Consider the following 26,465-nt stretch of genomic DNA (forward strand, 5'->3'; position numbering starts at 1 on the left):
TTTAAGCGTGTGCATGCGCCACGGTCTGATTTATGCAATACGTATTCAGTGACGCATGCATCACTCGCATGCGTCATGGTCCGCTCTATGCAGGCCGCATTCAGTAGTGCATGCAGCGCTTGTATGCGTCATGGTCTCTTGTATGCATCATGGTCTCTTGTATGCATGACACATGCAGTGGCGAACGCAGCATGCATATGTGGCACGGTTTGATTTATGCATGACGCATTCAACGGTGCATACAGCGCATGCATGCGTCACAGACTGCTCTATGCATGGTACATGCAGTGACGCATGCATCGCGCACATGCGGAATGGTCTGCACTATGCACAACGCATTCAGCTCGTGCATGCGTCAACTGACTGCTCTATGCATGGTACATGCAGTGACGCATGCATCGCGCACATGCGTTATGGTCTGCTCTATGCACCACGTAGATTCCGGCCCGTTGGAGTAAATGAAAATGTATTATACACCCAATCACAAAATGAACCACACAGCCTTTGCTATATACCCCTCAACAGCCTTGTTAATTTCAGGAATGGGGGAGGGTGAATTTTTCAGGAAAGGTGTAGAGCTTTGGACCTTTGGGGGATACCTCTGGGGCTTCTTGAGAACACGAATCTAGAACTTCAAGATCCTGCGGCCTTTCGTTTCACTACGGAAGGCCTTCCACCCGTCACCTATCCAATACGTTTTTGATAGGGGGTTCGTGAACAGGCACCCTAATTAGACCTTTGAGGACAAACTGAGCGTTCTACAAGTTGTTGCTAACACATGAGTGTCTAATGAAGTGCACTGACGGAATAATGTGGTAGTTGATGCATTTAAATGAACATAAAGGCACATTTTTGCTAATAAGTGGGTTGTCCACCAACTGAATACACGTGGCCCATACATATAAATTGCTCGAGGAACTTTCCCGCAAGGCCGCCGGAGGGTCCGACGATCCCAAAACTTCACGTGCACTTGCGTCCCGGTCCCCCGAGAGACATACCGAAAGGCCAAAACTCTTGGTCATCCAGAAGTATTTTATAACCTTTTTGATGTAAATTAAAAAGCCCATTGATTTCAATGGCAGAGACTTAGAAGCGAGGCTCGTTTTAGCTATGTACTCATCCACTTTTAAACCCTTTAATAAGAAGCCACGGACTCGAAAATGCAGGGCCTGATTTGGGGGTCCGTGTCAGGGGTCACTGCAAAGGCTCGATGTCCTCTGACCTTAGGATTCTTGTTTTCTGGACCTTTGTTTACACCCTGACCTTTGACATATAAGACACCCGATTTTATGTCAAAACTGAACATTTTACGAGTCGTTACCTAACCTGTGTGTGTCTAAAACAGTGTTCTCACTGAATAGTGTTGTATCTGACACCCAAAAATCAATATTTACACTTTAAATATTGTTAAAAAGCATTATTTCCACCAACCTACTACACGTGGTCCACTCACACAAACCACATGTGGACAGGCAATGCAAACATACTAGAAAATGGATGCGTTTTCTAGTTAGAACAGACTGGAAAATGGATTGCTTTTTAACAATGTTTTAAATGTATATATTCATTTCTAGGTGTCAGAAACAACACGATTCATTGAGAACCCTCTTTTAGACACACATATGTTAGAAACAGCTCGTAGAATGATGAGTTTGTATCTATTACGATGTATATGATGTTGTCCACGTTCAGTTTATCGAATGGGCCAGGAATAAATGCTTGGTGGACATTGCACAGAATGGGCATTTAAAACGTGTAAATATTAATATATTTTTTTAAAAACACATTTCTCGATTGCCACGCCCCCTCAGACAAACATATGTCAGCCCCGAGTGGCAGAACGCAGGTTCTGGTAAAAGTAGTTGGAAAGCGGACAAAAAGTGGTTTGGTGGTCGGGGGCGTGGCCATGGAGTGGTCAGCGGGGTCGAAGGTCAAATCGATACCCATAGTTGATCAGTGGACAAATAGTTGTTTCGTGGACACTGGCACCAATGGGCAGTAAGCTGGCAGCCGACACCCATGCAAACAATTGAGTCGTGGAACTCATATAATGTTGGAGGACAAGCGGGTAAGCCGAAGTACATGGGATAAACCTGTGAGGTACGCATATGATGTTCGTGGACAGGGGTCTTTGGGGTCTTCGAGGGGTGCCATGGCGCGAGGGCGCCCCAAGTGGTGTCCCCACACCCCCTATCCGTGGCCAGCAGATTAAAAAGTGGTCTTACCACAGGGTAAGGTGAAATCACCCACTTCCCATTTAGATAACTGCTACGTGTCAGGCTTTTTCACACTACGATCCAACGCAAGACTGTGCGTCAAATGGCTGGCATTTTCAAGAGGCTTTTTTCCACGAACCCACTATTTTTGCTTCCTCAGGGTTGTCCAATGTCGGTCCTGGAGGGCCACAGTCCTGGAGAGTTTAGCTCCAACTTGGCTTAACACACCTGTTTGGAAGTTTATAGTCTGCTTTGTGAGACCCTGATTAGCTTTTCAGGTGTGTTTGATTAGGGTTAAAGCTGAACTTTGCAGGACACAGTCACTCCTTTGGGTGACTTTGGACACCCCTGCCTTACCTTGTTACCTTGTCAGCTGACTGTAGGTGCAGATTTAACTTGGCTTAATAGGCTACCTACAAATTTCTCCATTTGCTGTGGATTACATCTGTACCTTTCATTGCACATTATATGACAGTTGAGTTTGCACGAACAGAATTTTTCATATAATACTTATTTGTAAGCCTTAAAAAATATTTTTAATAAATTACATTCACTTCCACTCTAATGACAGCATTTAAAATGAATTATATTTAATTCTATTTATAATGTAGAAATGTTTATGCATATAAAGAGGTCTCGTCTGGGATGCAATAACGTACCCTTCCCCTGAGAAAGCAGGTCCTTCATCAGGGAAATCAGCCAGGTTGTAACCTCTTCAGTGCAAGTAGCACAGTCAAGAACTCTAGGCAGTTGATATGCCATTGCAGGCGTGGGCCCGTCCATTGCCCCGACACTGCGTGCCAGTTGCACACGGCACCCCAACCCTGAAGGAAAGGTCCTTTCATCACCACGACACGCCTTGCAACCTGCCATCCATTTATCCATTTTCTACCACTTATCCGGGGCCAGGTCGCGGGGGCAGCAGTCTAAGCAGGGATGCCCAGACTTCCCTCTCCCTAGACACTTCCTCCAGCTCTTCCGGGGGGACACCGAGGCGTTCCCAGGCCAGCCGGGAGACATAGTCCCTCCAGCGTGTCCTAGGTCTTCCCCGGGGTCTCCTCCCAGGAAAAATGCCCGAGCCACCTCAGCTGGCCCCTCTCGATGTGGAGGAGCAGCGGATCTACTCTGAGCTCCTCCCGAGTGACCGAGCTTCTCACCCTATCTCTAAGGGATCGCCCAGCCACCCTGCGGAGAAAGCTCATTTTGGCCACCTGTATCCGGGATCTTGTCCTTTCGGTCATGACCGGTCATGACCATAGGTGAGAGTGGGAACGTCGCCTTGCGGCTCAGCTCCTTCTTCACCACGAGAGACCGGTACAGCGACTGCATTACTGAAGAAGCTGCACCGATCCGTCTGTCAATCTCTCGTTCCATCCTTCCCTCACTCGTGAACAAGACCCGCAGATACTTGAACTCCTCCACTTGAGGCAGGAACTCCACCTAATTGAAGTGAGCAAGCCACCCTTTTCCGACTGAGAACCATGGCCTCAGATTTGGAGGTGCTGATTCTCATCCCAGCCGCTTCGCACTTGGCAGCAAACCGTCCCAGTGCATGCGGAAGGTCCTGGTCTGATGGGGCCAGCACGACGACATCATCCGCAAAGAGCAGAGATGAGAGTGGTCCCCAAACCCAATGCCCTCCGGCCCCTGGCTGCGCCTAGAAATTCTGTCCATAAATATTATGAACAGAACCGGCGACAGAGGTCAGCCCTGCCGGAGTCCAACATGCACCGGAAACAGGTCTGACTTACTTCCGGCAATGCGAACCAAGCTCCTGCTCCGGTCGTACAGCGACCGGATAGCCCTTAGCAAAGGGTCCCGAATCCCATACTCCCGGAGCACCCTCCACAAGATGCCGCGAGGGACACAGTCGAATGCCTTCTCCAAATCCACAAAACACATGTGGATTGGTTGGGCAAACTCCCATGAACCCTCCAGCACCCTGGAGAGGGTATAGAGCTGGTCAGGTGTTCCACGACCGGGACGGAAACCACACTGTTCCTCCTGAATCCGAGGTTCTACCATCGGCCGGATTCTCCTCTCCAGTACCCTGGCATAGACTTTCCCGGGGAGGCTGAGAAGTGTGATCCCCGATAGTTGGAGCACACCCTCCGGTCCCCCTTCTTAAAAAGAGGGACCACCACCCCGGTCTGCCAGTCCAAGGGCACTGTCCCTGACCCCCATGCGATGCTGCAGAGGCGTGTCAGCCAAGACAGCCCCACAACATCCAGAGACTTGATGTACTAAGGGTGGATCTCGTCCACCCCCGGTGCCCTGCCACCGAGGAGTTTCTTGACTACCTCGGTGACTTCGGCCCGGGTGATGGGCGAGTCCGCCTCCGAGCCCTCAGCCTCAGCTTCCTCAATGGAAGACGTGACGGCGGGATTGAGGAGATCCTCGAAGCATTCCTTCCACCGCCCGAGGATATCCCCGGTCGAGGTCAACAGCTGCCCCCCTCCACTGTAAACAGCGTTGGTAGGGCACTGCTTACCCCTCCTGAGGTGCCGGACGGTTTGCCAGAATCTCTTTGAGGCCGACCGATAGGCCTTCTCCATGGCCTCACGGAACTCCTCCCAGGCCCGAGTTTTTGCCTCCCCAACCATCCGGGCTGCCGTCTGCTTGGCTTGTCGGTACCTGTCAGCTGCCTCTGGAGTCCCACAAGCCAGCCAGGCCCGATAGGACTCCTTCTTCAGCTTGACGGCATCCCTTACTTCCGGTGTCCACCACCGGGTTCGGGGATTGCCGCCTCGACAGGCACCGGAGACCTTACGGCCACAGCTCCAAGTGGCCGCGTTGACAATGGCACCTAGATTCACAAAGTCGATCATCGTCCTCCGGCCAAGGGTGTCCTGGTGCCATGTGCACTGATGGACACCCTTATGCTTGAACATGGTGTTCGTTATGGCCAAGCTGTAACTAGCACAGAAGTCCAATAACAGAACACCACTCGGGTTCAGATCAGGGGGGCCGTTCCTCCCAGTCACGCCCCTCCGCCAAGCTCTCCGTGGGACCCGACTCTGTAGCCAGTGTTGGAGCAGTCTCATGTTTACATTTAGTCATTTAGCAGACGCTTTTATTCAAAGTGACTTACAAAGATCTGTCATACAGGAGCAATAATACAGTAGGTGCCAATACAAAGTTAGTAATAACAAAAGCTAGACCACTACCTGTTGAGAGATAGGGTTAGTGTTTTTTTTTTGTCAAGTATTCACAGAAGAAGTGGGTTTTAAGTAGTTTCGCATCAACCCGATGGGGTGCATGTGCATCAACCCAAGGGGTATTTCCCCCGCCGTGGCTGCTATGTGTCCAGGGTGCCTCTGAAATTGTTTCAGGGGGAACGCTGGCTGCTTGAAAAGGTTCAAGCAGTTCAAAACGGAATGCGCGCTCGGTAGTCAGTCGCGCTGTCATGGAGACAGAGTTGAGTTCCATATCAAGAAAAAATATGCTCTGCATGGGGGAGAGCTTGCTCTTTTCCCGGTTGACCTGTAGTCCCAAGCAATCTAGGTGCCAAGCGGCTGTGATAAACACCCAGAGAGAGAAGAAACTCTTTTTGTGAGAAAGTGGGCTTTTGGGACGGGACAGGGACAACCTCGGATCGACAGACCAGCGATACAGTCGCTGGGTTGGTCTTACCCCCGTAGAGCTCTCTCAATGCCTTGGCCCGATGTGCCTGCAGTATGGCCATGGCGTGGAGAGAGAAAGGCAGCTTGGCCCGCAGCAGTGTAAGCTTGTCACAAGTGATGTCGAAAACCTACATGCTTTAGACTGGAGTCTAGGTTGCGCCCCCCAGGTGGCCGCCGCCTGCGGACAGAAGTGCACCGCAACGTGTTGATTGTAAACCATTGTCATACGCAATATTTAAATCATTTGTGAAGCCCTATTCTGAAACTAATTATCAATCTGTCCTATAAAGGCAACAAAAAAACATTATATTTTAAATGCATATAAAACACGTGATCTGCTTAATAAACGAAAATATCTACAAAATAATGTCATAAACTAAATAATAATATTGAATAATGTTTATCATCTTGCTTATATCAATTGTGTGATGGATGGGACCAAAGAACAATGTTATTGTTATGACAGAATGTGATTGTTTTTGTAGTGGATTTTGGTGTATGCCCATGCAAAACAAAATAATGAAGAGGACAATGAAAACCTTTTTGGTTCCGACAGTGAAATACTTCAGGAGGCACAGGTGAGTCTCTTTCCTTTACTTGTATAACATTTATCAGACTATTATGACATTAACTGACATGCAAGAAACTCTTAATAACCTTTATAAAAACCTATACCATGATGTAACTATTTAATACGTTGACACATGTGTGCATAATGTTTCTGTAGGTATTTAATGTTAGTTCTCGAGTCATGCATACTAATGCCAAGAGGAAGAAAAAGCATTTAGGCTCTGACACTGAAATAATTCAGGAAGCACAGGTAAGTCTCTACGTCCTTCAGCTGTATTGTCAAGCTATTATGAAATTAGTTCATTTCAACATCTGTGACCAGGAAGTCTTGGTATGATCTCTTAATCTTACAACATATTTAGACAATGTGTCAGATGACCCTTAAGACCTACAGGATAAGTTATATTTTGTAAAATACAGTAACATAATTTGGTCCTATTTTGTATAGGTGATCAAGGTCAATTCCCATACAAAACACGTCAACAAAAAGACGAATGAGGATTATTTAGGCTCAGGCGATCATATAATTCAGGATGAACAAGTAAAATATTCTATTTTACATGTATACCATCAAGTAAATCATATCTGGAACAAAACGGTAAATAATAATCCAAATTGTCTTAACCATTTCATCTCTAAGGTCTGTTTACCTGAGGATGAACATAGGCTCTCTACAACTCCCCAGCCCGGCATACGAGGTAACCAAAGACTAAGTAAAGTTTCTTATCTAGTATAAAATTCAGCACCAACGTGTTTCATTTCCAAAGAATGAAGAATTACAAAACTAAGTACAATTTAATGTAATACAAATCATGCTGTTCAACTGCAAAGAGGTAAAGATGGTTGACCATGGCTAGTTAAAAAGTTAGGTGTGGACACCAACATAAAACACAAAATATGGTGGTGAAGTCACCTGAATGTTTCCAAAAAAAAGTTAAAATTTAATTGGGTTCGCACACCTTCAAAAACTGTTCTGCGTAGACAAACCCAAGTCTACCAATCCTCTTCACCTCCATCTCCCTTTTGTATCGACACTTCACTACAACCTTGTACATTATTTAAGCAAGGTGATTCTCTTCATAGGGGAGTGGACCACTGCAGTGAAAAAAAATAGAAAAGGAAAGACAACAACTTTACAGCAAGAAACAGGGGTGACACTGGGATTAAGGAAGTCCAAAGGTGCAGTGTCTGTTATCAATCCAAAATCAACCCAATTCCCTCCCACAACAGATACACCAAAGCAATCTCTGTCTCCGTGAGTCTCAGTCTCTTGTGTTTGTGTTTATAAAATCTGTCCTGATAGGTAGGATTGGTAAGTATGACTGACATGGTTGTGTATTTGAATAAGAATTGCCAATTGCGTATGTAACCTTCTTTCAAAATAAATGATGAATATGGCATTATGTTTTGATAAAGTAATTATATTATTTTGCTAAATTGTGACACAGTCAGAGTAAAACGATAACAAATACAGCTACAGTTAGCATAGTACTCATAGTTTATAATTAGAATGTAGTTCCTGTAAACTTTCATCAAATTTTTGGTAATAAATAAATAATAAATAATGTAACTCACTTTAATTTCAAGCCAAACAATTCTAAATTGTCCTACTAATTTCCTAGAATTACTTTGAACCCCCTCCCGTTCGTTTTCTGTCACTTCATTGGTTCTTAAGTCTTCAATCATTGGTCCGTTTGTATTCCTGTTGGGTTTTGGGTGTACACAAACCAGGTTGCGGCTTCAGGTCAAAGGTCAGATTCAGATCAACCAGCCTGGCTCCAAGGTTTTTAGGACTCTTTAATATCCTGTCTGATCACTGTTTGCATTCCACTCTTGCCCTATCTCGTCACTCCATCTGCCCTGCTCTCCAGTGCTCTTTGATAACAACTCAAATTTCAGGCAAAGCCCCCTGTGAGCATTGAGAAAGCTGAGAGGAGATTAGGTTATCACTTCACATCTGAGCTCTTATCAGCAAATCTCTCGCTCCTCTCTCTCTGGGCTGGATCTTACCCACAATTTTCGACACTCTCTGACAGTGGATTTCAATTAATATTTGATATCCTCTGTTGTTAGTTTTGACAGCAAGGGTTATTCTGAGAGCGCATGTGAGGGAGAAGAAGCAAAACATAAATCAAGTGTGAATTTTTTTTATCAAACCAGTAAATCAAAGAGGAAGACTGATGAAATTCAAAAAGATGATACCAAGTACAGGGTCTTTGAGGACAACACTGCAACCTCAAAGCAAGTGAGTTACATATTAGTCATTCTGCTTTTATCTCATGCTTACAGTTTGTACATTTGTCATAGTATACGTTCAATCTGCAGAAGAAAAAGAAAACTAAAGAAATGGCAGAAACTACAGAACCCCAGAACACAAAAGTAAAGACCAAAAAGAAGATAAAGGGGCAATCTTCATTCATTGTAGGTAAGTATATTTAAAAACAACAGATCAGGGCGCGTTTTCTCAAAACATTTTATCTTACCACTAAAAAGCTCTCCTAAACAGCAGTACAAGTTTTTAGTTTAGAGTTTCCTCTTAAAACCTATTCACAACTCTGCTGAGAGCAACTTTTACTAAGGAGCATGAAGAAATCATAAAGGGGTTGTGCAACAGTGTTTCAAGCATTCTGACTTCTTTACCATGCTTGACATGGTCAACTTGTCAAAAAACAAGTTGGACATATCAGATAGTATTTCTATTCTCGGTACACTCCCCCAGCGTTCGTACAGGTTTAATAAAGTTTTTTTTTGAAGATGAAAATCTGTTTTGTAACACCTTTTCTTAATCCCTTATTGGACAACATTTTTTAAACATCTCCCTTAAAAAATACAGCTGACAAATTAGCTAAAAGTAAAATCAAGTCAACTTTATTTATTAAAAAAAGTTTTAAAATGCTCATTGTTACAAAGAAGCTGTACATGAAACATATTGACTATAAGCAAAAGATTAATGTGCAAAACAGTACATCAAACAGTGGCGAGGAACCCAAAACTCCAATTGAGGAAAATAAACTCAGGAGAACCCAGGCCCAACAAGGGGATTCCAGTTCCTCTCTGACAAAGCTGCTACATCTGCACAAGCTTGACAGTGCTTGCACAACAAGGCTAAATAAAAAATAAATACATTTACTAATAAGGTAAATTATAGATTTAAGATTATCATTAATCTTTCTGTGTCGGTCTTGATGACTCTGTGTCTTCCACTGCTCCTCTCCCATGTGGGGTCCCACAGGACTCTGTGCTTGGCCCTCTTTTATTTTCTCTCTATCTACTCCCACTTGGTTCCATTCTAAGGAAACAAGGCATTTCTTTTCACTTCTTTGCGGATGACAGCTGGATCTTAATCCCCCTCAAAAGTCTGATTCTGCTAAAGTGTTTTACACAACGTTTAAGCTTGAATGATTGAAATTTGGTGAACTTTAATGAAGACAAGACAGAAGTCATGGTCTTTGGTGGCACTTCTTGTGACCCCCTCCCCCCCAGTTGATCTGGGTTCTTTAGCACAGTGTATCAAGCCCATTGTGAACAATCTGGGGGTAAAAGTGGACTCACACCTTAAATTTGACAGCTGTGGTGAAGTCTAGCTTTTTCCAGTTGAGGAAGAGGGCAAAAATCAAACCAGTCCTTCAGAGGCAGCACTTTGAGACTGTAATCCATGCCTTTGTGACCACTCGGCTGGATTACTGTAATCCACTTTATATGGGGGCTAGTGAGTTATCCATTGTTCGTCATCAACTGGTACAAAAGGCTCCTGCACGTCTTTTAACTGGCACAAGCAAATATGAGCACATTTCACCATTTTAGCTTCACTACACTGGATGGCAGTTTTTTTTTTTTAAAGCCTTGAATGGCCTTAACCCACCTTACCTCTCTAAACTGCTGCACCTCTACACTCCTAGCAGATCTCTCAGGTCAGCAGACCATATATATAAATAACCATTATATCTAAATAAAGTGGAATGGATTGGATTGGATTAATAATATAATAGTATTTGATACTATTGTATACATATGTTTCCAACTCAAATGTTTATGTATTTTCTTTTGGTTAGTCATCTAATACATTCCATTCTTTCTTTCTTTCTCTCTTTATTTATTATTATTTTTATTTATTTTTATTTTTATTGGAAACCCTATACTCTGTATGTTTGATGCTCTTGTTTTTTCTGTTTCTTTGGAAAATACATAAATAAAAAATATATGAAGAATAATATAATAGCATTTGAAACTTTGTAGTGAAGTTTTGACAAATCGCTGCATCCTTCTTTATCCAGTTCTGTCATCTCAGCTCTTGCCAGGTCGCCGCTTCCCATTCTCAGCTCTGTCATAAGGTCTGGGCATGAACAGCATCCTGCGGTAACCTTGGAACAATGAGTCAAGACTGGCTGAGAGTAGAGTACTGTTTTGCACTCTTTGATGCAACAACTACATCAGTTGTCGGAAGTGTTCCTAGTTCCGATTTATCTAACTAATGCAGCCTAAACCCTCAGAGGATTTATATTATGGAAGTGTAGTGTATGCAAGATTAATTAGATGCGTAGATAAACTGACAGAGTGTGCCTACCTCCAGGACAGTGCAGGGTAGACTATTCCAAAGTTTAGGCGCTAGATAGGGAAAGGATCTACCACCAGACTTGATGTTGAAATTCCAGGTATTACCAACTGACAGGATGCCTGAGAGTATAATGCACATGAAGGACTGTAATACAATACAAGTTCGCTCAAATACTGCGGAGCTAAACCATGTAGGGCTTTATAGGTAATAAGCAAGATCTTAAAGTTGACGCATTCTTTATAGGTAACCAGTGCAAGGTTGACAGAACCGGGATAATTTGTTCATACTTTTTGTACGTTAAAGAACTCGAGCAGCCGGGTTTTGGACCAGTGTGAGTTTTTGCAATAAGCCTGCAGGGCAACCACCTAACAGTGAATTACAGTAATCTAGTCTAGATGTCATGAATTGACTACTCTGTATCTGACAGTGACAGCAAATGACGTAGTTTAGAAATATTCTGAAAATGGTCAAACGAAATAAGGAACAGGTGCGTGAGAGCGAGAGAGTGTGAGTGAAAACAGCTGTCCGTAGATCGCCAGCAGAAAGGGAGAAGAAGGTCAAACCCGAGTCCTGACACAAAGACTGACCCCTGTGGTACACCGTACTGGACATGCGATTTGCATGACACCTCATTGTTTATTGCTACAAATTGAAAAAAGGTCGGATAAATGAGACTTAAACCATTTCAATGCAATTCCGTTAATGCAGACATTATTTTCGAGTCTATGTAGGAGTGTGGTGTGGTCAATGGTGTCAAATGCAGCATTTATGTCTAGCAGCACCAATAACAAAATACAACCTCGGTCAGACGCAAAAAGCTGATAATTTGTAACTCTGATCAAAGCAGTCTCTTTACTGTGGCATGCTCTAAATCCAGACTGGATTTCTTCATTGTTCCATTCCTTTGAAGGAAGGAGCATAATTGAGTTGAAACTACTTTTTCCAAAACTTTAGATATGACAGGTAGATTCGATATAAGCCTGTAATTGTCACGGGTAGGAGGGTGGGAGAAGTACACACCCCCCGACTCCAAGTTTCGGTACCACAAGGAGGAGCTTCCCCGCACAACGGAAGACGACAGACAACAGGAGATATAATTTATACTTTATTTATTAAAAGAATGTCCCTTGTTAAAATCGAGTAGTCTCTGCCGATGTTTCTCCAATGCACAACGTCTCGATATCCCCTTTTCCCAAGACTGGTTTGCAAGAGAAGGTAACTCGACCCAGCGGTTCTGGTGTGTCAGTGGCTCTGGTGCGCTACAGCACGGACGGGAAACAGACGAAGGTATCAAGCTTTAACTCTGGAGTTCGTACTCCCAGGACTGGACTTCATAGAGAGGTGAGCTCAACTCGGCAGCTCCGGTGTGCTACAGCCCGGACAGAAGACAGACGAAGGTATCAAGCTTTAGCTCTATATCTCGTAGTCACAGGACTGGACTTCATAGAGAGGTGAGCTCAATCGCCCATACGATCTGCGGGGTTCCCACACTCATGTGTCTGCAGAAACACTCCTAATAATAGCCACCTTTTATGCTTTAGCCACATGTCATAATGTCAGAGATGAGTTAATGATATAATGTCTGGGAGCATCTCTTTCCGTAGTTTTGAAGGTATAGGGTCTAGCATTGATTTAGATTATTGAATGATTTTAGACAGTTCATCTTGGTCTATGTACAAGTGTAGTAGAGTAGGCGGGGCGAGACCGTGGTTCGAGTCCGGTGAGTAATTGTGAATGTGTGCCAGCTGTGCGGACACTGGGCTCGAATCACAGAGGAGATTGGGAGCATATAAAAGGAATGAGCGACCGGACCGTCGAAGAGAGAGGACCGGGCCCGAACATGTGTTATGTTTGTATTTATATTTATATGTGTATTTATGTTATTTTGCCGGCGGTCGTCCGTGAGGGGCCGCCGGCTGTTATTATTTATATTAAAACTTTATTTAACTGTCTTCCGGTTCCCACCTCCTTCCTTCCTTTTGATGAACCTTTCCACAACAAGTATTACAGTATTTTTTTTTCTTTTGTTTTTTGGGTTCACCACATATTGTTGGTAAATGATAGTTAGATGTACTAGTAGCAATAGTCGTGCGAGAATGCAGATTTTTTCGATTTCCCTAGACACCTCCTCCCCAACTGTTTCATCATTCTCTTTGAACTTTCTTTCAGTATGTCTGAAGATTTGCAGCAATAATTAATGGAGCTGCGTGAACGGTTGCGTGGTTTGCAAACAATGAATGATCAACTGAGAAGTCATACTTCACCATCCAGTGGATATGTTTTAAATCCATCCTCGACTAATTCTAACACCCCTCCAGTGTCTCTTAATAGGGTGCAGTATGTTCCCAGAGAGAGGAAGTGCCCATGTTTTTATGGACATTCGGATTCATCATCTCTGACTTCGTAGGAGTGGATTGAGGAAGCCACTATGTTTATCGAGGGTAGAGGTTGGTCAGATAGGGAACAAGGATTGTTTCAACTAGTAATGTGGATGCATTGTCCAGATAGTATACAGCTTCAATAAATGAGATGACTGTTACAACTTTTATTCCAGAAGCAGTAAGACTATCTGCTACTAACCAAAAGTCTACAGTAACTGTTGAAATTATTTCTGCTCTTCCCATTCAGTCTAAGACCAGTCTCAGGGAGTTGCTTGAAGCAGATCCAGTTATTGGTCGGTTTCTGGTGTTCTGGGATCGTCAGAAGCCTCCAACACAAAAGGAGAGAACTCTTGAGTCTTCTGCAGTGACGGAGTTAGTCGTCAGTGGCAAAGGCTAATGAAGGTGGATTGTATTTTGAACAGAAGGTTTCAAGCTCAGGATGGACATAAGGAGTTTCGTCAGGTGGTGTTACCTTAGTGCCTACGTGGAAGTGTTAAGTGGTCTGCATGATGATCATGGTCATCAGGGAGTGGAGCAGACTGCTAGTCTAGTTAGTACACGCTGTTACTGGCCTAGGATCTACACCTTTATTGAGAACTGGTGCAAGCAATGTCAGCGCTGCACTCTAGCCAAGGAGGTTTGTCCTAAAGTTATGAGTTTTATGGGTCACCTCATAGCAGAGAGACTATTGAACATGTTGGCACTTGACTTTACTTTATTGGAACCATCATCTAATGGAACAGAGAATGTGTTGGTCATGACCGATGTCTTTTCAAAGTTTATGCAATAATACCCACCAAAGACCAGACAGCGCAGACTGTGGCACGAGTGTTGGTTGAGCATGTTTCATTTGTTTGGGTTGCCAGGCCAAATCCATTCAGATCAGGGTCTTTGCTTTGAGAGTAGAATTATACAGGAATTATGCAACATATATGGCATTGTCAAAACTCGTACAACACCCTATTAGCCCCAAGGAAATGGCCAATGCGAGAGATTCAACAGAACGATGCATGATTTATTGTGAACACTTCCTGCCTAAAAGTATCATTGACCAGAGTTTCTTTCGCAAGTGTACCATTCTGCAGAACATCAGTCTACAGGTTGTTCTCCATATGTTCTTAAGTTTGGAGAGGAACCTCAATTACCGATTGACTTTGAAGAGACCAGTTGAAAGCTGCAGCAGATCAACATGCCCGATTAAATATTAAAAAGGTACAGCATGACTCATTGCAGGAAAATCAGTTAGTGTAACGAAGGTCCCACACGTTCAGAGGTAATAATAAGATTCAGGATGTGTGGGACCCTACCCCCTACAGAATTGTTGAGGGCTCAGATGGTCCAGTGTATTCTATGTGTCCAGCTGATGGGACTGGTTCAGTTAAGAGAATACATGGGTGTGAGTTGCGTCCTGCTTTTAGTTCCACGTATGATCCAGGATTACCTCCCCATATGAGAGATGAAGATCCAAATTCAGAGTTATGCATTCTAATTCTACGTTAGGCCCTAACTGTACTCCGTGCGTTTTCACTGCCACCTATTGGAGTTCGATTGTATTGCATCAAATTAGTAATTCAGAACCAAAACATTACTCAAATGCTGTATTTTTTAAAACCTCCCTTGCGGCTCGAGGGCCGGATAAAAGTTTGGGCTGTAGTTTGCCCCCCTCTGGATTAAAAGGATTTCGCAAACAGCATTTCAGAGACCTGTGATTAAAACTTCAGCTTTATAGCTCTAAAATCATACTATATTAAGTCTTGTTACATTTTGCTCTACAGGCATAGTATGGTTGGGTCTCAGGCATGTACACATTACAGTAAGTGAGGTGAACATCATCATGCAAAGTTTTTAATCAATTACTTATAGAAATGGCAGCCCAGTTGTGACAAGTCGTGTTGGATTTGTTTTTGTCATGTTTCACTGCATGACAACCCCTAACAAAGAGTGTTCATAAGCAATTAACAAATAAAGGAGACATGGATCTACTTATTTATAAATTTAGTGTTGAGAAAATTTACAGTTACTGACCTATTTAACTTCAGATTGTGTAAGTGACTTACCTTAATGTGTTTGCGCTAGTTTGAAAGGGATTGTGAAAGGCTGATATTTCCTCATTCTTTGGCAAACAGAGTTTGAAACTCATGAGAATGCTTTTACCCTTACTGTTGCTTCCAAAACCGAATAGTGGAGAAAGATGCACCCAGGGATGCTTATCTTCATCGTCAAAGGGTCTGTTGGAATCCTCTGCAGACATATCCATTTTGAACTGAACTGGCGACAGATCAATTTTTTTTGTGCCGGGAAACAACCTGATTGGCTAACAATTCTTACAAATAAATTGAGATTTTTTTTACTTTGTACTTTTGGGAGAAAGCAAATGTAACGAAGTTGAATGATTTATTTTTTAGTACCACAATTTAATTATACTCAAAAAGGTAAAAAAGTACTGTAATGAAAGTATTCGTAATTAGCTACTTTCTACCACTGGCAATAAGCGATTTGTCACACAGGAGCAATAAAACAATAGGTGCTAAAACAAAGATACTAGTTTCATCAAAAGCCATACCAATACTTGTTGAGAGAAAGAGAGAGGGTCAGTTTTTTTTAACTGTCTGTCAAGTATTCACAGAAGAGATGGGTTTTAATTCGTTTTTTTAATGTTGTGAGAGATGTGGTTGACCGGATTGAGTTAGGAAGAATGTTCCACCAGCAAGGATTTGCGAAGGAGAATGAGCGATTTACTGCCCTTTTGACCAGGCAATACAAGATGCCGCTCTTTTGCTAAATGCAGGGTTCTTGATGGGGTGTAGAAGTGTAGGAGGCTGTGAAAGTATGCTGGTGCAGATCCAGTGATAGTACTGTAGGCATGCTTTAGTGACTTGAATCTGGTAGCCAGTGGAAAAATAGGAAAAAGGGAGTCACATGAGCCCTTTTGGGCTGTTAGAAGACGAGGCATGCTGTTGCATTCTGGTTGGAGTGGTTTGATAGCCTTTGCAGGAAGTCCAGCAAGGAGAGCATTGCAATGGTCCAACCTTGAGATTATCAGGGCATGGACAAGGAGTTGTGGCCCATGCTTGGTGAGATAGGTTCTAACCTTTCAAAATTTGGATAGGGGATGACGGCATGATCGAGCAGTCTTTGCAATGTGATTATTGAAGGACAGCTGTTCATCAAAAATGACTCCAAGGTTCCTGGCTGTTTTGGAAGGAGTGATTGTGGTAGTGCCAAGTTGGATGGTGTTATCGTGTTGCACCATGGGGTGTGCCGGAAACACAGGCTGTTCTGTCTTGGCAGGGTTCAGCTGGAGGTGATGCTCTTTCATCCACGCTGATATGCCTTCTAGGCTCTAATGTGAGCTGCTACAGTGGTATCGTCTTGGTGAAACGAGATGTAAATCTGGGTGTCATCAGCAAAACAGTGATACGAGAAGCTGTATGCCCGTATGATGGGTCCCAAGGATGTTGTGTAGATGGAACAAAACAGTGGTCCAAGCACTGATCCCTGAGGGACCCCAGTGATCATGTGGTGAGGAGTGGACAGCGAGCCCCTCCATGATACCCTGAAGGATCTGCACGGAGAGGTAGGATTTGAACAGCAGAGAGGAGAGCGTGAGATTCCTAGAGATGACAGGGTTGCTAGTAGTACAGTGCCGGCGCTATGGGGGGGCATTCAAGGGCCGTGTCCCCCCTAGCGGTCATTGATGCCCTTCCTACCACACGCCATGGTGTGGCCCCCAAAAATATCCCTTTTAGTTATTCTTTTAATATTAAATGTTTTTATATTAAACGTCTTGGTTACGTATGTAACCTCAGTTCCCTTTCTGTCGGTCTCTCAACGTTCTGTCAAGAACGACAGATGGGGTTCGCCCTTGAGAACCAATCAACTCTGACTATTATAGAAAAGGCCAATAAAATTTGGCGAATGAAATTTGCATGCCGGGCTCCGCCCCCGGATATCCGTGCAGCATTCATTTACCTCTTGTTCTGAAGAGCCTGAGAGCCTCTCACAACTGCAGCAGAATACGATACGTATTTGTGGCATAAGGGACACAACGTCTCGTTCCCTCCATCAGGGATCTGAGGTTACATACGTAACCAAGACGTTCCCTTTCTGTCTGTCTCTCGACATTGTGTCGAGAACGACAGATGGGGTTACCTATGGAAAACGCCACAACGCTGTATCGTGTCACAATCTCTAGCGAAGCGACGGTAACAGGCCTGGGTGTGTCAGCTCGAAGCTTTCGTGAAACTGTAACCTTCCAGTGTGGTGGTCGGGGGTTCCAGAGCTTTCTTGGAGAAAGAGGGCACCGCACCCAAGAGAACAGCGGGACATGCTGAGCCAAGTCCTGAAAAGGACCGTTTTGGAAAAGCTCTGACACCACTGGAACCGCCAAGACGCACAGGGGAAGGTCGCTGCAGGTAGGGACGATCCGTTGCAACACGTCGTAGATCCGGTAGTAGTAGTTGTAGAGGATTTTGAATCCTGAGTTGTACTGATGAGTAAAGGCTCTGAAGAACAAAAGGTAAATGAATGATGCAAATTTCATTCGCCAAATTTCATTGGCCTTTTCTATAGTAGTCAGAGTTGATTGGTTCTCAAGGGCGAACCCCATCTGTCGTTCTCGACACAACGTCGAGAGACCAACAGAAAGGGAACTGTAACTTAAATGAAATAAATTGAAATGAACATGGAAAAAGGTTGTTTTCATAATTTTGGTTGTTCATGACATGTTACTAGTTACTGTTGCAGGAATATGGCTCTGAAGTAAAGGCTCTGAAGAACAAAAGGTAAATGAATGATGCAAATTTCATTCGCCAAATTTCATTGGCCTTTTCTATAGTAGTCAGAGTTGATTGGTTCTCAAGGGCGAACCCCATCTGTCGTTCTCGACACAACGTCGAGAGACCAACAGAAAGGGAACTGTAACTTAAATGAAATAAATTGAAATGAACATGGAAAAAGGTTGTTTTCATAATTTTGGTTGTTCATGACATGTTACTAGTTACTGTTGCAGGAATATGGGCATTGTCCCTTTAAGAAGCATGGGTTTGTAGTCCCGGCCGTACTGAATGATGGAAAAAGTAGTGCGGGTGCAGGTGCAGGGTATTCACGTGTGTTGGAGAAAAGTAGAAGACGGAGGAATGGAGAGTAAGTTGCTTTAGAGGTTTTGATTTTTCGTTCAAGTGATTGTCAAATGGTATATTGATGAATGGAACTTTCGCTGATGAGATTAAACAACGTTTTTCGTTATAACTAAGTGATATGATATGAAAATTAACAATAACAAGAATAAACAAAATTCGTAAATGATAATAAAAAAAAATTGTTTGGTTGTTATAGCATTTCTGCTGTGTTGGACTATGATGTCACCACTGCGTCAAAATATATCTCAAACGGCAGTGCCCCCCCCGCTGATGACCCAATGGCCCTCCGCTAGATCTGCTCTGGCGCCGACTCTGTAGCAGTATCTTGTTATTGACAGTGTCGAACACTGCAGATAAGCCTAGCAGAATCAGGCCCTAGGATTTAGATACCGCCTTGCCTAGCCGCAGTGCTTCTGTGACCAATAGCAGTGCAGTTTCAGTGGAGTGGTGTATTTTGAAGCCAGACTGCTTGTCATCCAATAGTTTATTCTGGGATAGGTAGGAAGATACCTGGTTGAAAACTGCCCTTTCAAGTGTTGTTTTCAATAAACGGGAGAAGGGAGAGACAGGTCTGTAACTGTCAGTAGTACAGGGGTCCAATGTTGGTTTCTTAAGTTGGGGCAAAAATTGCCGTTGAGCAGGGAGGTGTTGATGATGTGAGCTTTCCTGTAGCTCAGTGGTAAGAGCATTGCGTTATCAACGCAAGGTTGTGGGTTCGAGATCAGGGGATTGCAAATGCCTATGTAAAATGTATAGGATAAAGCAATGTAAGTCGCTTTGGATAAAAGCGTCTGCCAAATGCCTAAATGTAAATGTAAATGTGTGAGTGCAAGTGTGAGTGTGCTTGATATGGCCTGAAGGAGATGGGAGGGGATTGGGTAAAGGGGACAAGTAGTGGGTTGGCTGGAGATTAGTTGGGTGACTTCATTTTCAATCAGTGGGGTGAAAGAGGAGAGTTCAGTGTTTGAAGTAAGGGCAGTGTGTCCCGAGTTCTGAGGTGCTGAGAATTTTTTGCTGATGGATTTGCTCAGTGAAAAATACAGCGATGTCCTCCGCATTCAAAGATGAAGTGGGTGGGGGAGGAGGGAAGCAAAGAAAAGAGTTAAATGTCTTGAAAACCTGCCGAGTGTTAGGTGCATTGGTAACCTTGGTGGTAGAGAATGATGTTTTAGCTGTTGTAACACTAGCAGACAGTATTGACTGGTAGTCCCTTAGGTCAGAAGGATTCTAGCAGCCCTAAGTGTACTCCGTTGTTCACGGAGGATGTCAGACAGCCAAAGACAGGAGGGGGTGGCGCGAGTCGGTCTGGAGAACAGAGGACAAAGGTTATCTGGACAGGATGTAAGTGTTAGTTAGTAAGTGCAAAGTTGGAGGGAAGAGAGGATGTCACTTCAGAAGAGAGGTTGCTAGGGGAGAGAGCGAAGGTTCGGTCTAAAATAAACTGGTGGTGGTGTAGGTGTAGTGCATGTAGGAAGGAGAACTTAAGTAAACTTTAAATAATTTCAAAGCTATTCTATTAATGTTGACGTAATTTTCAAGTCTATGGATGTGGTCAATGGTGTCGAATGCAGCACTAAAGTCTAGCAGCATCCATAACAAGATACAGTCACGATCAGTCGGCAAAAGCAGATCATTTGAAACTCTGATCAAAGCAGTCTCTGTACTGTGATGTGCTCTAAATCGTTACTGGAATTTTTCATTGATGTCATTCCTCTGGAAGAAGGATTTGATTTGAAACTACTTTTTTAAGTACTTATATACAGTACAATATACAGTGTGACGGGTGGAGAAATGACACGTACTACAGATCTCCGAACACACACAGCCCGGAGGGGAAATTTATTAAGGAAGATAATCCTGTGGCCGTCTACGTTCACCCGGAGGTCCGACCCTCCGTGTCTTCGGTCCGGGTAGTGCGGGGGTGTGACGTGTCTTAAATGTCTGAAGTGTCGGTGGTGATCCGCCTGAATCCTGTGGTCCTCGTGCTGTGAGTTCGTGACTGTGCTTCCGTGCTAGCTGCCGGCCGTCCTTTTCAAAAAGCTCTGGGACCCCCTACCTATCCACTGGAAGGTTACAAGTTCGCAAAAGCGCTCACGTCTGACACGCCCAGGCCAGTCACCGTCGCAATGTTGAGAGACCCACAAAAAGGTAAAGTCTTGGTTACGGATGTAAACTCAGTTCCCTGATGAAGAGAACGAGATGTTGTGTCCTTCTTGCCACAACGCGTGCCGCCCGCTGAAGCCATCGTGAGAGGCTCCTCAGCCAAAAGGTTAATGAATGCAGCATGCCTTCTCCTTTTTATACCCTGATATCCAGGGGCGGAGTCCGGCATGCAAATTTCATTTGCCAATTTCATTGGCCTTTTCTAAACTTCTCGAAGTTGATAGGTTCTCAAGGGCGAACCCCATCTATCGGTTCGACACAGCGTCTCGTTACCTCCATCAGGCAACTGAGGTTACATCTGTAACCAAGACATTACACTACGAGACATGATGATTTCTTGTTATCAGGTGTTTATTCAGCATTGAGAAAAATAAAACCCCCTCAGTTGAACTTGTCTTGCTTGATTTTCAGTGTTAGTGTATTCAACAAACAATGGCCTTTGGCTGTAGAAGCAACATGGTCAAGTGGTGTAAATGGTCAGTGTTAATTGTGTAATGTGTAATAAAATAGAAGCATCTAGTTTAGTGTATTAACATAATTTTTAGCCGTTTTAACATAATTTGTCCAAGATTAATAAGAAAACAAAGCTGTTTTCAGCATATGTCCCAATAAATGTTTCAAGAACAACATTTTTTTTTATTTTGAGATAACTTAAAATCTATTTTAGTGTGATACATTTTAAAACAAATTTTTAAGAGTATGTTAACATTCCATTTGGTAGATAAAATATTTAATATTTCTCATTCTTTGACAGTTACATACTTGACCTTTTCAGGTACCTTTAGTATTAAATTTTAAACATTATAGTGCAAATGTTATTTGTAATAACACAAAATCAACAAAAATATCTGAAGCATACTTTTAAAACCAGTTTTTTAAAGATTTTTTATTTTCTTATCTGCCCATGTTGATTAAACACTGTCATATTATCATATTTAAATAAAGACACTTTTGAAAAAAAATGCTATTTAAATTTAACATTTTAGGAAAACCTCGAGCACAGGAAGTAGAATGGAATGCAAATTGGATGGAAGAGTCAGAGAGACAGACCCCTGAGACCTATGAGAGAGAGACCTATGAGGAGTCCTATGTAGCCCATAAGAGAGAGGTGCTGTCCCACAACACAGATGATGATGATGTTGAACTAGACAAGAGTGTTTCACAAGAGCAAAACTATACTGACTCTGAGGGTGACATGGATGCTGACACAGACTCAGTCAGTATAGAGGCGCATGAAGCACAAGACTCTCCCAGATCAGTATACACCGCTCAAAGATCCCATTATTCCCAGTTTTCAGTGCGGTCACATCCCAGCACACACCAACTCCCACAGAGCTCTCACAGAACTACCTCAGTGGGGATGGTGGCCCAATGCGGCCCGTGTAGCCCAGCACCTCTTTCAGCACAACATCCTGCCACTGACCCCATCAAATCTCAATCAGGCAACAATGTGAGCATTTAATACTCAATATCTCTTCATCTGAATCAATTGTTCCACTATGGTACATCAAATTTTAATTTATGATTGCAATGAAAAAATTTTTTCTACCCTCATTTTACTATTACAAAAATTATTTACAGAAGCTAAACTATCACTTCTTTTGTTATTATTTCACATTACTGTGACTAGGTAAAAACCAGTGAGGAGCAAAAATCCAAAAAGCAAGTAGACACAAAAGCCACGGCACTGTCTGAAAGGGCCGAGCGGCGTCGTCTCGAGGTGGAGAGAAAACGAAAAGAGAAAGACGAAGAAAAGAGCAGACAGCAAGAGAAAGAGGCAACAGAGGAGAGGGTGAGGATGGAGCTAGAAGAGGAACAGAATAATAGAGCAGAGGAGGCAAGGTACGTTCTACAGCTATGTTGTACACACACTGTTACACATCGACATCATAAGAATGCTTTCCTGTGGCTCAGAGGTGAGTATGATGGCGTTAGAAAGGTTATGTGTTCGATCCCAGGGTTTGCACATACTTAGAAACAAATGTATAGTATAATACAAAATAAGTCGCTTTCGATAAAATCGACTGCCAAATGCATTAATGTAAATGTAAGAATCTCTCACTGTTGTATGTGCAGGATAAGAAAGATTAAAGAAGTGGAGGAGAAACAGAGGAGACAAAAGGAAGCGATGGAAAGACAGAGGAGAGAGCAGGCAGAGAAGGAAAGAGAAAGACGACGACAGGAGGAGAAGAAGAGGCTGGTGGAAAGGCTCCAGAAAGAAAGACTGGATGAGGAGAAACGGCATGCTGGTAAATACCTGAGCAGATATTGCTTCTGATTTGTTGAGTCTCACTGTGAGTCTCACTGAAGTTCGTTGACAGCAGGCATAATGTTAAGTACCACAGATTTTTTTTTAAACTTGTTACTTACTTAAATTATAACCACAAGATATGCGTTGGTCAACGTTAGGGGTAAACCAGGGCGAAAGTAAAACAAGATTAAAGTAACAGACCGATTTTCTCAGAGCCTTGACTATGTTTGCATTCCAAGCTTTGACAGCATGTTTAGCACACAGCTCTTGATGGTGCTGCCAAATATCACATGATTTCATCATCGTTTCCGGCAGTTAGATTCAGAGTTTTAGAGCACAGAAAGTTCCTTTCTGAAACTATGCTTTTTATGTTTTTTTCTGATTACTAGTTGTGTTTCTCATTTCATGTGTCACAGTAATGATCAATCTACAGGTAATTTAGTGTTGTAACACATCCTAAGGTTTCCTATACTTGTTACTTTTGTCCTTTTGCTAATCTATTATTTTTGCCCGATCGGAACCAAACCAACGCTGATGAATTCTGTTGGGTGTGAATGTAAATAACCATTGAAAAAAAGTTTAAATTTCCATCCGCGGTTGCTAGGCGGCGCAAAAACGTCCCGACCGGAAGCAGCGTTTTTTACTAAAATGGCCACAACTCGTGAACCTTTTGAGATATCTTCATGGGGCTTGGACTAAATGTGTATACCTTCAGTCCGGGGTTACGATAAAAAACTGTGCCGTTCGGCCACTAGTTGGCGCTATAATATGAATAAACTCAAAAAAGGGCTATAACTACGCAACCGTTTGCCCTATCAACTTATAATTTGGTATGTTGTGTCTTTATGTTATGCACCATGAATATATATAATGACATTGGTGTATCTCAAAAAACATGGCCGCCATCAGCCAATTAAGTTTGAGCACTTATTACATCGGGTTAACGGAGGCCAGTCAAGACGACAGTCAGTGGGCTTGTTTGTCTCATGGTCATGAAGGTCTGTAAGAAATGTGAACTCATTCAGCCACCGGGGGGCGAAATAATGCTTTTGGTGTGCATAAACAGTTGTGTGTCACGTGACATTTGACATATACCCAAACTATTTGTATTATGTGCCTCTGGAACCACTTCTGTCGATTAAACTGTTTGCGAGTTATCGCTGATGATGTCAAAAACGAACTTTCGCGAACTAGTTTTAGCTTTTTTGATAGATCAGAACCAAACCAACGTTGATGAAATCTGGGAAGTGTGAATATAAATAATTAGCGAAATAATAATTTCCTTTCAGGGTCGTTTTGGGGCGAGAAATAAATGGGCGGAGCCTATTACATTTAAATGGCCATAAATTGTGTATCACGTGACATTTGACTTATACACACTCTATTGAAGTCAAACGTTAGCTCTCCTCATTCATAAATTTTGCCCTTTTAACCATTCATGTCGATGAAATGGTTTGTGAATTATTTGTTATGATGTAAAAAAAACATTTTGCTAACTAGTTTTACGATTTTCAAGCAATTTTAAAATTTCCATCACAGTACAATTCTCTGGACACTCTTGGTCAATAATTATCAAAAACATGTGCAGTTTTTTTAGTTTTGTTACCATGACAGGGTCCTTTATTATATTAACGTGAAACATTACACGTTAAAGGTCGCTACTCCGTAATAAATAATCCAACTGCCTATTCATTAAGTACTATAATACATATTTGTCAGTACCCTTGTGAGCACGTGCTTGTGTTGTCTCTGTGCTGTGTTCGGTTACGTGTGTTGATGTCTAGCAGCTGCACTCATCACTCCCTCGTTACCCTCAGTGCCTACACCTGGTGGTCCAGTTAATTTCACCCTTACTTAATCTTCACCACTTCTCACTCTCATTGTGCTCTCGTCAACTCTAGTTGGTCACGCACGCTACTTGTTAGCAAGCCTAGCCTAGCCTAGCTTTCCCAGTCAAGTTGAGTCCTTATTTGTTTATCTAGTTTTGTCTTGTTAAGTCGTGTCTCGTGGAATTCCTGTGTGTTGTTCTTCAGTTACCCTGTGGATTATTCACTCCTTCCAGTCATTCCCGGTTCACCTACCTGCTACGTGGACTCTCTGCCGTGGTCGCTTCTCTACCGTCCACTGGACTGTTTCTTTCTCCTCCTGGGACCGGCACCTTAGGATCTACATCCTGTGGAAGAACTTTTGCACACAGTCGGATCAAGCATCTTATGGTAGCTCGTCCCTTTACCGTCTGTAAAGCAGTCGAGCGGGGACACTCTTCACTCTAGTCGCTGGCGTTGCCGTATGCTGGATTTCCCAGTTGGCCTCGTAGCCAGCGCGGAGGACTACGATCTTTGGCTCTATTCAAATCACTGGCGCTGCCGTATGCTGGGTTTCCCAGTTGGCCTCGCAGCCAGAGACTCTGCCTTGGATTCTATAGACTACCTGTTCACCTGCCTCTAATAAACTATTTTACCTGCAATTGAATCCGTGTGTTTCTTCCCGTGACAGAACGAGAGCACCAAGAATGGATTCAGCGGAGCAAAATCCTCTGCACTCAGCAGTTTCTCAACAAGGGATATTACTGGGCCAACAAGAAACCCGCCTCAACACGGCATCCCAGGAGATCGGTATTCTCCATGCTCAGATTGCAGATCTCTCGGCTCGCTTCCAGCACGCTCATAACGAAGCCACCACGCGGGGGGAGCCGTTTCGTCTTGAACCTGAACCTCACGTCAATAACCCTCTTGTCTACAGTGGGGACACTAACTCCTGTCGGGCTTTTCTTTCCCAATGCTCCCTGGTGTTTAACCTCCAGCCTCGTCGTTTCTCCTCGGAGGCATCTAAAGTAAGTTTCGTTCTCACACTCCTCTGCGGTTCTGCCAGAGAATGGGGAATGGCTGTTTGGGACGCCAGAGCTCCATGTTGTGCTTCATTTGAGACTTTTCGCAAGGAGATGGAAGGACTGTTTGATCGCTCAGTCCGGGGAGACGAAGCGGCCGCCAAGCTCTCACGCCTGTCTCAGGGGCGGATCTCCGTCACTGAATACGCTATTCAGTTTCAGACCCTCAGTGCCGCCTGTGAGTGGAACGCAGCGGCATTGCGAGCGCGCTTCCTGGAAGGACTTAATGACACGATTGCAGATGAGTTGGCGGTCATGGACGTCCCGACGGAACTGGAGAAGGTTATCTCTCTTGCTTTAAGGGTAGAATCGCGACTGGATCTACGTCGCCGACGTCGACAGACGAACAGTTCTTGGCGCCAAATGGATTCTCCGGATCTGACGGTCAGCGAGTCTCACCTCCCACCTCCTGTGGAGTCCGAACCTATGCAGCTGGGACGGCTTCGACTCACTCCTTTCCAGAGACACCAACGTCTCACCCAGGGGCTCTGTCTCTACTGTGGGAAGCCGGGCCATCTGGCCATCAAGTGCCCACTAAAAGCCAACGCCCACTAGTAGATAGGAGGCTACTGGTGGGCAAGATCTTCTGTCCTCTTCCTGATGCCTCCCGCACACAGCTGTGCTTCGTCTTGGAGTTCCAGGGGAGCTCACACTCAGGCCTGGCTTTATTGGACTCAG

At 43.6% G+C, this 26,465-nt stretch overlaps 1 protein-coding gene across 5 annotated transcripts in view; it reads left to right on the forward strand.

The window, feature by feature from the left end:
• LOC130427264 (uncharacterized) overlaps positions 1-26,465 on the forward strand; it is a 117,259-nt gene that overhangs the window by 68,506 nt on the left and 22,288 nt on the right. For 3 of the 5 annotated variants that reach the window (XR_008907294.1, XM_056754574.1, XM_056754575.1), the window contains exons 18-27: positions 6,325-6,417; positions 6,567-6,659; positions 6,858-6,950; positions 7,050-7,107; positions 7,493-7,664; positions 8,570-8,654; positions 8,717-8,834; positions 21,636-22,099; positions 22,280-22,491; positions 22,726-22,898. Coding sequence is in view for 4 of the 5 variants with exons in the window: in XM_056754574.1 (XP_056610552.1) it covers positions 6,325-6,417; positions 6,567-6,659; positions 6,858-6,950; positions 7,050-7,107; positions 7,493-7,664; positions 8,570-8,654; positions 8,717-8,834; positions 21,636-22,099; positions 22,280-22,491; positions 22,726-22,898 (1,561 nt within the window). In the remaining variant the exon portion in view is untranslated. The remainder of the gene's footprint in view (positions 1-6,324; positions 6,418-6,566; positions 6,660-6,857; positions 6,951-7,049; positions 7,108-7,492; positions 7,665-8,569; positions 8,655-8,716; positions 8,835-21,635; positions 22,100-22,279; positions 22,492-22,725; positions 22,899-26,465) is intronic. The other 2 variants (XM_056754576.1, XM_056754577.1) reach the window with 2 other exon arrangements.

Source organism: Triplophysa dalaica, chromosome 8 (assembly GCF_015846415.1).
Source record: "Triplophysa dalaica isolate WHDGS20190420 chromosome 8, ASM1584641v1, whole genome shotgun sequence".
Taxonomy (NCBI): Eukaryota; Metazoa; Chordata; class Actinopteri; order Cypriniformes; family Nemacheilidae; genus Triplophysa; species Triplophysa dalaica.